Source organism: Emys orbicularis, chromosome 11 (assembly GCF_028017835.1).
Source record: "Emys orbicularis isolate rEmyOrb1 chromosome 11, rEmyOrb1.hap1, whole genome shotgun sequence".
Lineage (NCBI taxonomy): Eukaryota > Metazoa > Chordata > Testudines > Emydidae > Emys > Emys orbicularis.
In genome coordinates this window covers 59,787,870-59,804,018 of record NC_088693.1, presented here as the reverse complement: position 1 = coordinate 59,804,018, position 16,149 = coordinate 59,787,870, and the positions used below count along the sequence as shown (strand labels likewise).

The 16,149-nt window shown below is 49.9% G+C and overlaps 1 protein-coding gene across 1 annotated transcript in view; it reads right to left on the bottom strand.

Annotated features, from left to right (window-relative positions):
• Window positions 1-15,480, bottom strand: part of FAM117B (family with sequence similarity 117 member B) — a 78,240-nt gene extending 62,760 nt beyond the window's left edge. Inside the window, exon 1 of the mRNA XM_065412913.1 lies at window positions 14,865-15,480. Within this exon, the coding sequence (XP_065268985.1) occupies window positions 14,865-15,480 (616 nt within the window). The remainder of the gene's footprint in view (window positions 1-14,864) is intronic.
• Window positions 15,481-16,149: the final 669 nt, after the last annotated feature.

Here is a 16,149-nt window from a genome sequence, read left to right as displayed (position 1 = left end):
ACCCACCCCCGGCGGGGCGCATTCTGTTCCCAGGGCTGTGCGGAGAACCAGCCCCTGGTCAGAGCGCTCAGCTCGCCAACAGGCTCCTTCCTTCGCTCCCCGTCTCTGGCTGGGCTGGTGCCCTGGGAAAGCCCAAGACACTCCAGCCCGGGGCACTGGCTAGGAGGAGCCGAGCCCTGCATGTGCCAAAGCCCCGCACAACGCTGGGGAAGCCTCTCCACCCCTCAGCGAAGCTCTGGAGTGGCGGGGGAAGGAGGGGAAGCAATTTCCAGCCTGTTTGCACCCCAACCCTGCAGGCTGCACAGCAGTCCCCCAGGCAGGGGCTTAGCTCTTCTGCCCCCCCACCGCAGGTCCTGCCCCAGGAAGTGTGGGGCTGCTCCATCCTGTCCCCTAGGCACTCTTCTGTGCTGAGCCACTTCTCTGGCTGGGTTAACTGAAGACCCTACAGTCAGGTTCCCTGGGCCCTGTTGCACAATATATCCTTAGGGCTTAACCCCTTCCTGCCTGTGCTTTAACCAGGGGACAGGAGGTGGTTGGGTTATGTCGATGACCAGCAGCAGCCTGGAGGTGTTAGCTGCCTTTTAACACTGTGCAGGCAGGAAGGGACAAGCTGCTTCCAGCCACAGGGGAGGGGAGGGGGCAGATGGGCACTGCAAAGACACTGGCCAGGTCATTCCTCCCCCTTGCCGCTGGAAGCAGCTCCTGTCCCTTCCCTCCCGCACAGTGCCAAAAGGCTGCTGCTGGCCACATTCTGGTGTGAACCCTGACAGAAATCTGGGGAGGGGAGGCATGTGACCCTGCGTGGCACCCCCCACTCCACCCCAATGTGTTGCCTCGGGAACACGTGGTACCAGGTACCAGGAGAGGCAGGTCCATCCTGGGGGCCCAGCCAGACATGGAGGGCAGAGAGTGCCAGTCAGCGAGGGTTGGGTCGGATCGGTCTGTCATCCCCCTCTTTTGAGAGAGAGGTGTACGGGAGTGTCTATGTGTCACCTCTCTCCATGTGAGCCCTAAAGCCTTAAAGATAAGAAGGTAAATTAAAATAATGCAACTACTTAGTATTTCTTTTTAACGTGGGCTTAGTTAATTTGAACGTTTGTACTGCATAGTTCTGATTGATTGCTGTCGAACTCATTTAAATACAAGTAATTTTACCATTCAGCATAGGGAAATATGGTCACCCTATACTTGCCTGTTACAACAAAAAGTGCTACTGAAACTTTAGTTTCAGACTTTTAAGCTAAGATTAAGTACTTACTTCCTGAACCTTACTTAAAAAAAAAAGGCACCAACTTTAAAAAAAAAAAAAAAAAAAAATCATGTTTTAGGACATTACCACTTAATAAAAACTTATTTTGTGCAACACACACAAGAGACTAAGTACACATTGGCATCAAGTCTTCAGTAGTAGATAAGTAATTAGCAAGCCAACATTTAAGCCACATAGCCAGTACTAGTAGACAAAAACAATTATACTGAAACAGAAGATTTAAGTTCCCAATTAATTATAACTGACACAATAAACCTCTTCATTCTACTCAAATGTAACTGAAGCAGTTTAACTATAGTAAAAGCTGTGATATCTGGCACTTAATCAACTGGAAATTGACCGGCATTTCTCTATCTCCCAATACAAATCTTCAATCTAGTAACCAGGACTACTATACTGCCCAGGAGGTTATGCAATTGCACATTCTGCACTCTACTTCTATGCAAAAGAGGCAAAAGACAAGTAAGCAAGCTGATATCAGGGATTTATTCAAAAAAGCAGCTTCCAGGGTGTGTCATAGGGTCATTACAGATTCAGCCCAATCTCCTATACCTACAGTGATAATTGATGTTGATAATGATGACCAGAGGCATTGCAAGATCCTGAAGTGCCTTCTGAATCATCAAAGAAAGATAAAATTATGTTCAGTATAGTTTTAGTGTTACTTTTTTTTAGTGATCTGGGTGTACGCCCGTAGTGATATGCAGTGTCATAAAATAACTTACTGTATAGAAAATTTTACCCGTATACACGTAAGTGCTTCAAGAAACCAACCACTCTGCAGTGCAGTATTACTACTGGATTGGTGAGTACCTGTACACTATTTTATACTTTATTAATTTTATCGTATTTTAATTCTTTGAAAGTTGGTATTCCATTGGTAAGTATAACTCAGTTAACTGGAATTTTTTATTAACAAGCACTCCCATTCCCACAGCATGCCGGATAACAAAGCTTTTACTGTACTAGAAAAAAGGAAGTTATAGGCCTCAAAAAAATCAAGGTAGAGTTAGCTTCCCTAATCGTAATTTTATCACCTTTGGGTGGGTACCGACTGCTCCCTCCATCTAACTACTGATAAGTAGCAGCAAACAACTTCCAGAGAAGTATATGTATTAATCTTCAAAAGCAATGTAATAATTATTTAAATTATAGGAATATTACCAAGAAGGCAGAGGGAAAGTAACCAAATTGGTCTGTCAAACCTGGGCGTGTCAGTTGCAGGAGCAACTTCTAATCTTCCCATTGGACGAAGCTGTGAAGGTGGTGTATGGTGCAAAGGGACCATAAGTCTACTTGTGCTACTATAATCCCTATTTACTTACAATTGGCTCCTCAGCAGTCTGAAGAAGCTTATTTCCACAACTTTTTCTTCGAGAAGTGAAACAAGAGTGAGGTTGGGTCAAGAGTGCTCCTAAAGAGAAGTTTGTGACATGAAATCAGGGAACTCTTCTGGCAATTCATGATGAAACCATGAAGATATAGTACCAGCATTGCACTGCACATAAGGACCGCTACAACCTTGTAAAAAGTAAGCCTTCACTAAAAGGTCATCTAGATAGTAGTGTACCTGGATGCTTTCCTTTCTCTGGCTGGCTATCAAAAATAACCATTAGGTTCATAAACACCTGTGATAGGTGTACAAATCCCACACTGGGGAACAAGGGGTTAAGGGGCAGCTCTGGTCACAGGAGGCTCCACCCAGCCACACATGCTGGGTGTGCTCTCAACAGACGTGTAGCTTAAAAGGGCGCAGCACAGCTCAGTCATGGCAGTTTGTGCAAGGGAGCAGACCTGCAGTGGCAGCTCTATGGGCATCCAGCAGGAATCTCATATTGCCGTGAAGCCAACCTCAACTCAGTACTACTAGCCACCACAGAAGAGACAGCGGAGTAGCTGCTCCTAAGTGGGGAAGGCAATCTCTTGAAGAGGGTACTGTGCAGACCATAAGCCAGGCTTTCACTTTGCCTCTGGAGAGGCCAGGATATGTTAGAAGTAACCCAGGGAATAAGCTGGATGATACCCTAGCCCAGATCACACACCTGAATTGCTTGCCTCAGGGCCCTGGGATAGAACCCAGAGGAGTGGGAGGGCCCAGGTTCCCATTCCACCAACTCCCCGGACTTGAAACACTATGTACTACTGACAACCCCCTGGACCTGAACCACTAGGTGGTATTGCTGACCACTGTTCTGACCAGTAAAGAACATGGTCTAAGGAGACAATTCCCCATCACAACACCCAAGAAGCAGATACCAGCCTAAAAGGCATTGCTTGCAACTGGCAGTTTGTCTCTTGGCTTGCAAATCACAGGAAGCATTAGTGGTGTGAACATATTGGAACATGCAGTAGGCTTCTTTTAGGTTGGTAGAATGCACATTCCCCGAACAAGCAGAGTTATTTCCAGGATTAATGAGCTACATCCTCAAGGTATCTTGCAAATAGGGCTTGAAGAAGCAAAGCTAATCAAAGGTGTTAAAATGCATGACTGGAAGGGGCCAGAAGGGGAGAATAGAGAGAGACTTTCCTGAGTCAAATAGGCTGTTCAAATAATTTAAATCTGGGGTGGACAGTGAACACTTGGAGAAACTGGGCGGTTTTAAACTAGGACCCCGTTTGGAGAAATCCAAAGATGTGGATGGGAGGCAAAAAGAAGTAACATGCCCACAACTGTGCCCTGCCTGGGACATTTTTGGCAAAAGGATACTCTAATATCATAAAAAGAACAGGAGTACTTGTGGCACCTTAGAGACTAACAAATTTATTTGAGCATAATCTTTCGTGGGCTACAGCCCACTTCATCCCACAGCTTATGCTCAAATAAATTTGTTAGTCTCTAAGGTACCACAAGTACTCCTGTTCTTTTTGCGGATACAGACTAACACGGCTGCTACTCTGAAATCTAATCTCATAGTGACAGTTTGGAAACCAAGGTTTCCCAATAGCACACATTTTCTCCCCGCTTCTAGAACTAACAGCCAAATCAGTAAGAAGATATAATTTGAGGGGCACTGTATCAACAGGGAGAGATGAGTTACTAGAATACTAAATAGGGAGAACTTGTTCCCAGATCATTAATTTGGCCCCAAATGAGAATGTCATTTGTTGACAGTGCAGGCCGTTGATCTTACTGCTAGGTTTGGCTACACCATTACAATTGCTTAGAAGCGCTGTGAAAACAGCTCCTGTATTAAGAACATCCAGCACCTTCCTCTGCTGTTCCAGAAAAGAACTCTCTCCCCCTACCAGACTGCAGCTAAGCATAGGGGAAGATGCGGGTGGTGGGGGGGAAATGAAGAGATGGCACTAATAAGAGCTCTGAGAGGAACCTCTCTGCCTTCCCAAAAGCAGCCTATGTCAATGGTTAAGACAGTGAAAAATCATCTCCTGCTTATTCTACTAAACTTGGCCATCTTTTGTTAAACCTTTGCCCAACTTTCAGTTGGCTCCTCTTTCTGTCTATTTCATCCACTGTTTATGCACTTTCTGGAACAGAGATTGTCTTGCCTGTTTGTTTTTTTTTCAGTGCCTAGCACAACAAAAACATGTTCCTTTGTGGGGGTTCCTAGATCGCACTATAACACAAGTTACTATGAATAATAATACATGGTCCTGACAGGCCAAAGGGAGCTAGAGCTGGCAAACATAAAAATCCAAGAAAGGACACTCTGAGGAGGAGCCAAAACAGTGGGAATAAAGTGAACAAATTAATTAGTATCTAGACGGAGGGAGCTGGAGAAAGACATTTCTTGTCCTCAGTGAAAGCAGCAGGGAAAAAATATGGAAAAAATACACCCCGTTGTAGTTAGTTCACCATTAAGGCAACAAAATCTTTATTGGTGCATTGGTACTTTTTTCATATTATTTAAGAACAAGAGTTCTGGAGCCAAGATCTATTGAACTCTCACCTAAACAAACATGAGAATCAAGAAACCAATTACATATTTTATATAGCTACTAATTAGGCTATTAGTGGGCATAATTACAGAGAGCCATTCCCACAAGAAGGAAAAATAATTTATCTTAATCTGGTGCCTAATACATTTCTGACCTCTGAAGCATTTAATCAAAGGCTGGTGATCAGTATGTGAAGGTTTTTTCCAAAGAGTGATGTCAATACTTAGCCTCCAGTCAAACTGAAGCACAGAAAAGGCTTAACAGCAAGAAGAGAGTAAAGGTTGATGGACCTCAACTTCTGAGTTTACAAGTCAGATGCATAGGAAGGACTAGACAGCAGTAACTAAGAAAAAAAATCAAACAGCAAATCAAGTTAAATGTCAATCCTCATCTAAGTCATAACTCAGTTCAAAATCCCTAAGCTAAAAATCAAAAGACAGCTAGTCATATTTCTAAGCTTCGAGTATCAGTCCTAGGCCTGGTCTACACTAGGCGTTTATGTCGAATTTAGCACCGTTAAATCGAATTAACCCTGCACCCGTCCACACCACGAGGCTATTTAGTTCGACATAGAGGGCTCTTAAATTCGACTTCTGTACTCCTCCCCAACGAGGGGAGTAGCGCTAAATTCGACATGGCCATATCGAATTAGGCTTGGTGTGGATGGAAATCGACGGTAATAGCTCCGGGAGCTATCCCACAGTGCACCACTCTGTTGACGCTCTGGACAGCAGTCCGAGCTCGGATGCTCTGACCAGCCACACAGGAAAAGGCCCGGGAAAATTTGAATTCCTGTTCCTGTCTGGGCAGTTTGAATCTCATTTCCTGTTTGGACAGCGTGGCGAGCTCAGCAGCAGTGGCAACGATGCAGAGCTCTCCAGCCGAGATGGCCGTGCAATCCCAGAATAGAAAGAGGGCCCCAGCATGGACTGATCGGGAAGTCTTGGATCTCATCGCTGTGTGGGGCGATGAGTCCGTGCTTTCCGAGCTGCGCTCCAAAAGACGGAACGCAAAGATCTATGAGAAGATCTCTAAAGCCATGGCAGAGAAAGGATACAGCCGGGATGCAACGCAGTGCCGCGTGAAAATCAAGGAGCTGAGACAAGGCTATCAGAAGACCAAACAGGCAAATGGACGCTCCGGATCCCAGCCCCACACATCCCGTTTCTATGAGGCACTGCATTCCATCCTTGGTGCGGCCGCCACCACTACCCCACCACTGACCGTGGACTCTGAGGATGGGATATTGTCCAGGGCCGGTTCCTCGGACATGTTAGCGGACGGGGAAGATGAGGAAGGAGATGAGGAGGACGAGGCAGTCGGCAGCGCTTACCAAGCTGATTTCCCCGACAGCCAGGAGCTCTTCATCACCCTTACAGAGATCCCCTACCAACCCTCCCCAGCACGTAACCCGGACACAGATTCAGGGGAAGGATCAAGCGGTAAGTGCTTTAAACATATAAACCTTTATTTTTTACAAAACTTGAATATTAATACTAATAACAATCTTTGATTCATGATTTCTTCCCCCTGGGCGCTTAAATAATCAGTAACAAGTATTTATAAAAAAATCAAACAGTGTCCGGTTGTGCATGATTGTGCTGCCCAAGCTGCTCCACTCTTTTGTCCCTGCTACTGCAGCTAGATGAAAAGCCGGTCTATATGTCCGGGGATAGAGCAGTAGTCCTCCACAGACATCTCAACAAAGCTCTCCTGCAGGTAAAGGGATAGCCTGTTCATCAGGTTCCTGGGGAGAGCGGCTTTACTTGGTCCTCCAAAGTACGATATGTTCCCGCGCCAGGAGACAAGCAGGTACTCTGGAATCAGTGCCTTGCAGATCATGGCGGCATAGGGCCCCGGTCTCTGCAGGCTTTCTCGAAGCATCCTCTGGATCTCGGTGTCCGGGATCCTCATGAGGGTAATGTCGGTCATGACAACCTGCTTTGAATTAGGTAGGGGACTGTTAGTATTGGGACTGCTTGCAACAAGTTCCTTTACAGAACTGTGACCGCTGGTTTACAGCCACGCGGTGGGGGCAGGAGAGGGTCAGCATCCAGGGATCTTTCCCTGGCACATCCGCGAGAGGGTGGGACAGGGCCACAGTTCTTGCTTGGCCGATTGCTGGCAGCACAGACTGGCATTGCTTTCAATGTGAAAGGTGGCAGTGGTACTCCTAAAGTTTTAATCTGCAACAAGTCTACGGCTTACCATCTTTGCCTGCTACAGAGAGTACCGTGTCCTGCCCCGGTTCCCAGATCGGCAGTGCAAAAGCCCAGGCACTGAAGGCGAGGTTCGAAAATTCGACCTTGTCCTCAGTGCGCATGTGATAGGTGTGGTTCATGGTCTTGTTCACGGAGAAAGACTATGTTCTTGTGAATCAAGGTTCTTGATTCACAACTACATTTATCTTTCGGAGGAATTCACTGCCTTTTCCTCATTCCCACAGCCACATCTGCAACTGTCTCCCAACCCAGCCTGGAATCACACTCCCAGAGGCTAGCGCACATTAGGCGGAGGAAGAAGAAGACGCGAGAGGACATGTTCTCTGAACTTATGGGCTGCTCCCGAGCCCAGGCAGCACAGCATAACCAGTGGAGGGAGAATTTGTCCCAAATGCACCGGACACACATGGACCGTGAGGAGAGGTGGCGGCTGGAAGACCAGCAGGCGACTCAAACGCTGCTTGGACTTCTGAGGGAGCAAACGGACACGCTCCGGCGCCTTGTTGATGTTCTGCAGGAACGGAGGCAGGAGGACAGAGCCCCGCTGCAGTCTATCAGGAACCGCACTCCCCCGCCACCAAGTCCCATACCCCCCTCGCCCAAAGTCCAAAGAAGGAGGGGCGGGAGAGTCCGTGAAAACTCTCACTCCACCCCTGCAGACTGCTCAAGCACCAGAAGGCTGTCATTCCCCAAAATTTGAAAAGTCCTTTCCTGGCCGCCTCAAGCAAGCCCCCGTCCAAGTTTCACCCCCCAGTTTCATGTGTGGTTGTTAATAAAAAATACGTTTCTGTTCATTACTGTTTCAGTCATGCTGTTTTGAGGGAGAGTCTGTCTGCAGGGGGGGAAGGGGCTTGGTAATTGGACAGGACAGTCACCTTTAGCAGGCTACAGAGGTGGGGGCAGGTCCAGCAGCAGGGCACATACACAGTGCAGTGACTAGTTACCCTGGTCAGTCTGGGAGGTGGTTTTCATGTTCTGTGGTTGGGGGGGGGGGGGTTGCTCTGTGACTTTGTGGCGGGGGAGGGCAGTTACAGATGTTATGCAGCGGTCCTTGTCCTGGATCACAGAGCCACGCAGCAGGGGATCTGTAACCCTCCCCCCCCTGCCATAAAGTCACATAGCCCCCACATACACGCAGTCCCGCTCAGGAGGGCTGGCAGGCTCCGTGGAAACAACCAATCCGCCACTGCGAATCCTGCCATTCCTGGAGTTTAGAAGGATCATTTGCATCAGTACACTACACCCGCTCCCCACCACAGTCTGCGTCCCAGGTTTAAAACATTCCCGCGAAAACAGTAATAAAGACAACGGTGTTCGTAAACAAAATAAAACTGAATTTATTTTTTTGGAAGGGGGTGGAGGGGGTCTGTAACTGGAGAGGATAGTCATCCTTAACTGGGTAAAGAAACGGGGGCAGGTTCAGCTTCTCTGGACAGAAACTTAAAAGTCACTGGTCACCCTGCTCACTGTGGAACCAGGCTTTCAAAGCCTCCCGGATGCACAGCTGTGCTCTTCTAATCGCCCGGCTGTCTGGCTGGGCGTAATCAGATGCCAGGCTATTTGCCTCAACCTCCCTCCCCGCCATAAAGGTCTCCCCCTTGCTCTCACACAGATTGTGGAGCACACAGCAAGCAGCTATAACAATGGGGATATTGGTTTCGCTGAGATCACAGCGAGTGAGTAAGCTTCTCCATCTCCCCTTGAGACGTCCAAAAGCACACTCCACCACCATTCTGCACTTGCTCAGCCGGTAGTTGAAGAGTTCTTTTTCACTGTCCAGTGCGCCAGTGTAGGGCTTCATGAGCCAGGGCATTAACGGGTAGGCTGGGTCCCCAAGGATCACTGTAGGCATCTCCACATCCCCAAGAGTTATTTTGTGGTCCGGGAAGTAAATACCTTCCTGCAGCCGTCTAAACAGACCAGAGTTCCTGAAGACGCGAGCGTCATGAACCTTGCCTGGCCATCCAACGTTGATGTTGGTAAAACGTCCCCTGTGGTCCACCAGTGCTTGCAGCACCATTGAAAAGTAGCCCTTTCGGTTGATGTACTGGCTGGCCTGGTGGTCCGGTCCCAGGATAGGGATGTGAGTTCCATCTATAGCCCCACCGCAGTTTGGGAATCCCATCGCGGCGAAGCCATCTATGATGACCTCCACGTTTCCCAGGGTCACTACCTTGGAGAGCAGTACCTTGACGATTGCGTTGGCTACTTGCATCACAACAACCCCCACGGTAGATTTGCCCACGCCAAACTGGTTCGCGACAGACCGGTAGCTGTCCGGCGTTGCAAGCTTCCAGAGGGCTATGGCCACTCGCTTCTGGACAGTCAGGGCTGCTCGCATCCGGGTGTCATTGCGCTTCAGGGCAGGGGACAGCAACTCACAAAGTTCCAGGAAAGTCCCCTTCCACATGCGAAAGTTTCGCAGCCACTGGAATTCGTCCCAGACCTGCAGCACTATGCGGTCCCACCAGTCAGTGCTTGTTTCCCGTGCCCAGAATCGCCGTTCCACAACATCCACATGACCCATTGTCACCGTGATGTCCTCGGAGCTGGGTCCCGTGCTTTGTGAGAGGTCTGTGCCCCTCTCAGAGTTCAGGCCCTCACCGCGGTGCCGTAGCCTCCTCGCCTGGTTCATCTGCATCTGCCTCTGGGAAAGGTGGATGATAACCTGCGAGGCGTTCACAAGTGCCACAACTGCAGCGATGGTCGCAGCGGGATCCATGCTCGCAGTGCTGTGGCGTCCACGCTGTCACTGACCCGAAAAGCGCGCGAACTGATTTCCCGCCGGCGCTTTCAGGGAGGGAGGGAGGGCGGTATTGACAGACGGATGACGACAATTACCCAAAAGCACCCTCGACCCTTTTTTTTTTACCCAGAAGGCATTGGCGGCTCGACCCAGAATTCCAATGGGCAGCGGGGTCTGCGGGAACTGTGGGATAGCTGCCCACAGTGCACCGCTTCCAATGTCGACGCTTTCCCCGTTAGTGTGGACTCACAAAGTCGAATTACTGTCCTTAGTGTGGACACACAAGTTTGACTTTGCAATATCGATTCCACATATTCGATTTAAGTGAAATCGAAATACCCTCGTAGTGTAGACATACCCCTAGTCAAACACTGAGTCAAGCAGGTTGTAGCAAACTTATCCATTCAAAATTTCTCTTCAGCTGCTTGCTAGAAAGATCAGACCTTTTAGTAGAAAATTGCACAAAGGTTATGAAGCAGCATCTAAATTTAGAAGCAGACATATTTTGGCTAACCCCTAGGCACGTTTTAATCTCCAAAACTTGTGGTTACAAATCATAGGTGCAATAGTTTAAACCATCATTAACCGGTTCCAAAAGCTAGAAAGCTGAAATTACTATTGAGTAGTAGATTATCTAATCACCACCATGAAGTAGTTTGCAGGTCCTTAGCTCGAATTTTATTAGCAAAACCAGTTAACAATACTCCAATTTTTCCCCCTACACAAGGGGGAAAAAAGACTAGTCAACTCATTGTAACTACCAACAATATATAAAGTAATGGACCACTCAGTATAAACAGTAATAACCATAATGAAAAACAAGCTTGCTCTGTTTCATAATTCCAGGTCAACACAAAAGCTGCTATTTAAGATATTTAGACACTTGCTACTCGTGAAATGCATGTTATGGTACAAAGTGTTTCCACATCCTGATAGAGAACAGGTAGTTCCTTTATATATTTAAGATATGTTTGCATAAATATGTACAATTAGTGACCAAGTTATTGGTTTGTTTCCAGACCTTGATTTTTATGTAAACAAAATAATTAGCCAGATAGACAGTAAAGTAGGTTTGTCAGTTTTCTAGACTAGGGAACTGAAGACTGTGCAGACAGGACTGTGCTCCTATCTAATGGTCTGATAAAGGACTGTACACTGCCACCTGAAACACAGGTTCAGAAGCAATCTTGTATATCTTCCCTGGCCAGATAAGACAGAAATATTGAGCAAAATGAGGCTTTCAGTCTGGGGGAGGTGAAAGAATTGAAAATTACAACTATTGAGACACGAATTCTATAGTGTGGATCAGCACAGGCAACTTCATGAGACAGTAACAACTTCAGTAGCCATAACTTGTTGTCACATGCTTCACAGTCTTGTAGGGAAAAATAATTATAAATACTCCCTCATACTTTTTTGGGCTAAGTTTTTTGACCAAGATTGAAAAGGCCTTACATTCAACTCAATAACATTTCTCTGCATCTGTAACGTGATAACTTTTGAACACCACATCCACTCAATTCCAAGATCCCAGGGAATGTTCTAGGCATCAATGGCCAAAACCCTACTGATTATATTTGGGGCAGAGGGGTGGTGGTGGTCAGAAAATGGAAAGAGGGAAAACAGGGACACATGAAGCCCCTGCTGACTTGTTAGCATAGCCACAGCCTCAAGCACCTATGCAATTGTCTATAGATCATTCAAAACAACTGCATTCATGGTACCCATTAATGTCTCCCATAATCTCCCCCTGCCAAGAGTTCTGTGTGTCCCTCTGTTCCCCCTGCTCCCATACCAGGGTCCCCCATTCTCCTCCCAATACCAGAACCTCTGTTTACACTGTCAATCCCACTCCCCCGCCATGCCCTCGATGACAGGGGCTCTGTGTCCCTCCCTCTGAGGTCCCTCCATCTCCCCCCAACAAGGAGACAGGAAGCTGCAAGGTGTCCAGAGGAGGAGGGGAAAGAGGGAAGATGGGAGGGGTGGCATAAAGGAGCTTGTGGGTGGAATGCAGGGATGCAAAGAGCCCCTGGTATGTACAATAAGCTCAGCATACACAAACTAAAGCAGGGGTCTCAAACATGCAGCCCGCGGAGTTATTTCCTGCAGCCCGCCATAGCTCCCCTCACCTCCCACCTCCGTCCCCCCAAGCGCGCCGCGTCCCCGCTCCTCCGCCTACCTCCCAGCGCTTCCCGCCGCCACACAGCTGTTTGGCGGCGCTTAGGACTTTCCAGGAGGGAGGGGAGAGAAGCAGGGACGCAGCGCGCTCAGGGGAGGAGGCGGAGAAGAGGCAGGGCTGGGGCGGGGATTTGGGGAAGGAGTTGGAATAAGGGCAGGGAGGGGGCGAAGTTGGGACAGGGACTTTGGGGAAGGGGTTGGAAGAGGCAGGGCAGGGGCAGGGCCTCATGGAAGGGGTGGAGTGGGGGCAGGGCCAGGGGCATGGGGGGGGAGGGGGGCTTTTGTATCTTTGTATGAAAAAGGTGTCAGTAATGCAGCCCTCAGGCCAATGTACTAGTCCTCATGTGGCCCTCGTGGTGATTTGAGTTTGAGATCCCTGAACTAAAGTATGAGGAGTGCTCCTGCACACACACTATTTAAGGCAAAACAAAACTGCATAAGCAAGCATTTAGTACCATCTTCAGCTTCTACATATCCCTTAAGTTTTAGTTTCCTAGTAAATGTATTTTAATTATCTACACAATTTACTAATAGTAGCATGTGCTGTTCCCAAAATGCTTCATTATATTGAAAGTCTGTCATCACTCCCCTGCATACACATTATTCTGCAGGGCTGACACTGGTGGCAGTTAGCGAGAGAGGCACTGCACATACATTTAAAAAAATTGTGAGTACCCTAAAATTAATACTTCAATTACCTCCTCCTGATCACAGACTCATGGGCAGCACTATGAAGAAAATCAAGGAGTTCTCATTGTTCCCTTTGTATGGTCCCAGTGCAATCTTACAATCTAGACAACAGTTTCCAAGTATCACACAGCTCATGGGTCTGAATTGGGACTAGTAGTCTACAGCAGTCGTTTAAAACCTTTTTTTTACTCCAGGGCCCCTAAACTTAAATAGACAAACCTGAAGACCCCCAATCAGAGGCAATGCATGGGGCAATGGGGGGACACGGAGTCATGTGTCGTTGTCCCCCAGATTTCTACCTTCCTTTTGACCCTGCTCCCTAAAGTGCTGATGTAGTAGCATGGCAGAGCAGTAGTGTCTCCCCTGGGGTAGCTGCTGCCTGCTCATGGAGTCAATGTCTGTGAAGTAACTCCTTCTGATAGCAGGGGAGATCTCTCCTCTGCAGTGATGCTGCAATTTTTGGTTGTGTCCCCCCCCCCAACCCAGAAAGGCTGGGTGGCACATTGACATGAGTCAGGGGGTGGAGGTAGCGGGGGCTCAAGCTCCGTCCTTGGCGGACTCCCTGAAATCTGATCAGGGACCCCCAGGGGACCCTGGACCCCTGTTTGAGAACCAGTGCTCTACAGAAGGGCTGAGTATTTTATCTCATTTTCTTCTCCCTCTATGCTTTTTGCTTTCTGTAAATACTAAGAACGGCGTAAAAAAAATACTGCAATACTGCCATTCTGTAACTGAAAGATGATGGAACTAGCAAGTGAAAAGAGTAATAGTACCATCAGCCATTCACTACATAAACATTACAGCAAGCCAGTAAGTGACGTTAAACTGGTCCTGAAGAAAAAGTCAGACAAGTCTGAGCGCATCCCCATCTTTTCCTCACCCTCCCAAACCTCCTCTGCCCTCCAGAAATACTTGTTCTTACATAGAACTTTATATACGTAAATTGCCGTGCAAAAAGTTAATTATCACGTCACCCTCTGCCACCAAAGCAAAAATCATTATTCCCAAGTTACAGACAGACATCACTTTGTCTGATTCTCAAGTGACTTGCTCAAAGACACGTAAGTCAGTGGAGGAACCAGGCTTAGAACACAAAATGTCCTAACTTTCAGGCCCATACTAAACAAAACTTTCCTCTGCAGCAAGTGATATGCTGAGGAGCTGGAACATCCATTACTGTAAGGATATGTCTACATGGCAATTAAAAATCTGTGGCTGGCCCATGCCAGCTGACTCCTTTGAGGGGTCCCAGGCTCCAGCCCAAGCACGAACAACTACACCATAATAAACAACACCTTAGCCCAAGCCCTACAAGCCTGAGTTAGTTGGCATGGGCCAGCTGCAGGTTTTTAATTGCAGTGTAAACATACCCTGACAGAAAAAGTTTCTACTACTACCTTGGATGCAGTGGCACGTCAGCACTCAGTGTAGCCACACGGGGCCAAGAACTGCCATCACCCCCAGGAGGTGAGGGCATCTCCTACCCACCTTAACCACGCAGGCTTTGAGCCACCACAACCCACGTTTCCACTGCCCCATGCGGACCTCTCCCTACCACTATTGGGCCCCAGCCACCATCACCACCATGACCCACATTTCCAATGCCCAAGCCAACCACCTTTCCACCTGACAGGGTCCCCAGCTACCATCCCCCCCCCCCCCCCACCACCACCACCACCACCACTGGGCCCACCCACAGACATAGGGCCTTGCTACCACCCCCTGTCATGCAGCGCCTCGCCCCCGTCACACCATCGTCCCGCAGACGAAGGGGGCCAGCAAGGCTGCCAAGAGAGAAAAGGCTGCGCTCCAGGGCCTCCTCACTAGGGTCTCCATTGCCCACACACTCACACTCTCTCACCTTTGCAGACGGGGGAGCTGGGGCTCTTCCTCTCCGGGGAGCTCCTGCCCTGCTCTGGGGAGCGCCGCCGCTGGCGATGCCGGACCCTGCCAGCCGAGGCAGTGGCACTGCCCTCCGGCAAGGGCGGGACGGGGGAGGCGCAGGGGGACAGAACAGAGCCTGGCAGCGGAGGGGGCGGCGGGGGAGGAGGGGGCGGCAGTTGGTGAGGGCGCGGGGGGCTCCCACGCGCTCCCGCCCCGCCGGCGCGCGTGGGGCTGCCACGCGAGGAGACAGAGGCGGCGGGGCCGCTGCCACCCCCTCCCCCGGGCGTCTGCGTGGCCACCGCGGGGCTGGCGCGCGCGCTGCCGCCGTTCGGGGGCGCTGCGCGCGTGGGGCTGGTGCTGCGCGAGGCAGGCGCCGCGCGTGAGAGACCCCCGCCTGAGGCGCACGCGCCGCCGCCGCCACTCCTCGTGGGGCTGCCATGTTGCTGCTGCTGCTTGAGCTGGAAGGGCACCGTGGCCCTCATGGGCTGCAGGCGGCTGCTCGCTCCCCCGCCTGCCGCCACGGTTGCTCCCCCTCCCCCCAAGGAGGTAGCAGGGGTGGGGGAGCCATTGCGCCTCACGCGCTGGTGGGACATTGCGTGTCCGGCTCCGGGAGAGACCGCGGACGGCTCCTCAAGGGGCTGTAAACACCTCGCACCCCCCCTCCCCGAGCGCAAGGCCCCTCGCGCTGCCAACAGCCGACCCGCCTGCTCCGTGTGCCTCATCAACAATAGTGCCCCGGACGCCCGCACCGCCCTCCGCCGCCTGCCATTGGACACGCCTCAGCCCCGCTCGCGCCGCTACAGCGTCCTGATTGGCTACGGGGCGCGCTCCTGAGTGGCCGGGTGCGGGCTCTTAAAGCGGCACCACGGTATGTGCATGTGCGCGTGCCCTAACCCCCTGCACACACCACCGGCCCAGTCCCGTGCTGCCTCACGCTGTAGCCCGCCTCACCTGGGCTCTTGTCTCCCTCGACGGGCCCCAGGCTTCCGTTCCTCCATGCACGCCCCTCACCTCGGCCTCGGTCCAGCAGGTGCCAGCAGCAGCAGGTGGCCGGGTAGGTTATGGTTATAAATCTATAGGCTATAAGCAAGCTCTTTGTACACTCACAACCAGTACTCACACTCCCACCCACCGCCCCTGCACTGGCTCCACACATTTACCAAAGGCATTTCTCAGCAGCTACCACAAGTAAGTGGGTAGTTTCTAGACCAAGCCATTTTAGAGCTATGAGGTACAGAAGTGGCCTGTAAAAGTGAGGTAGG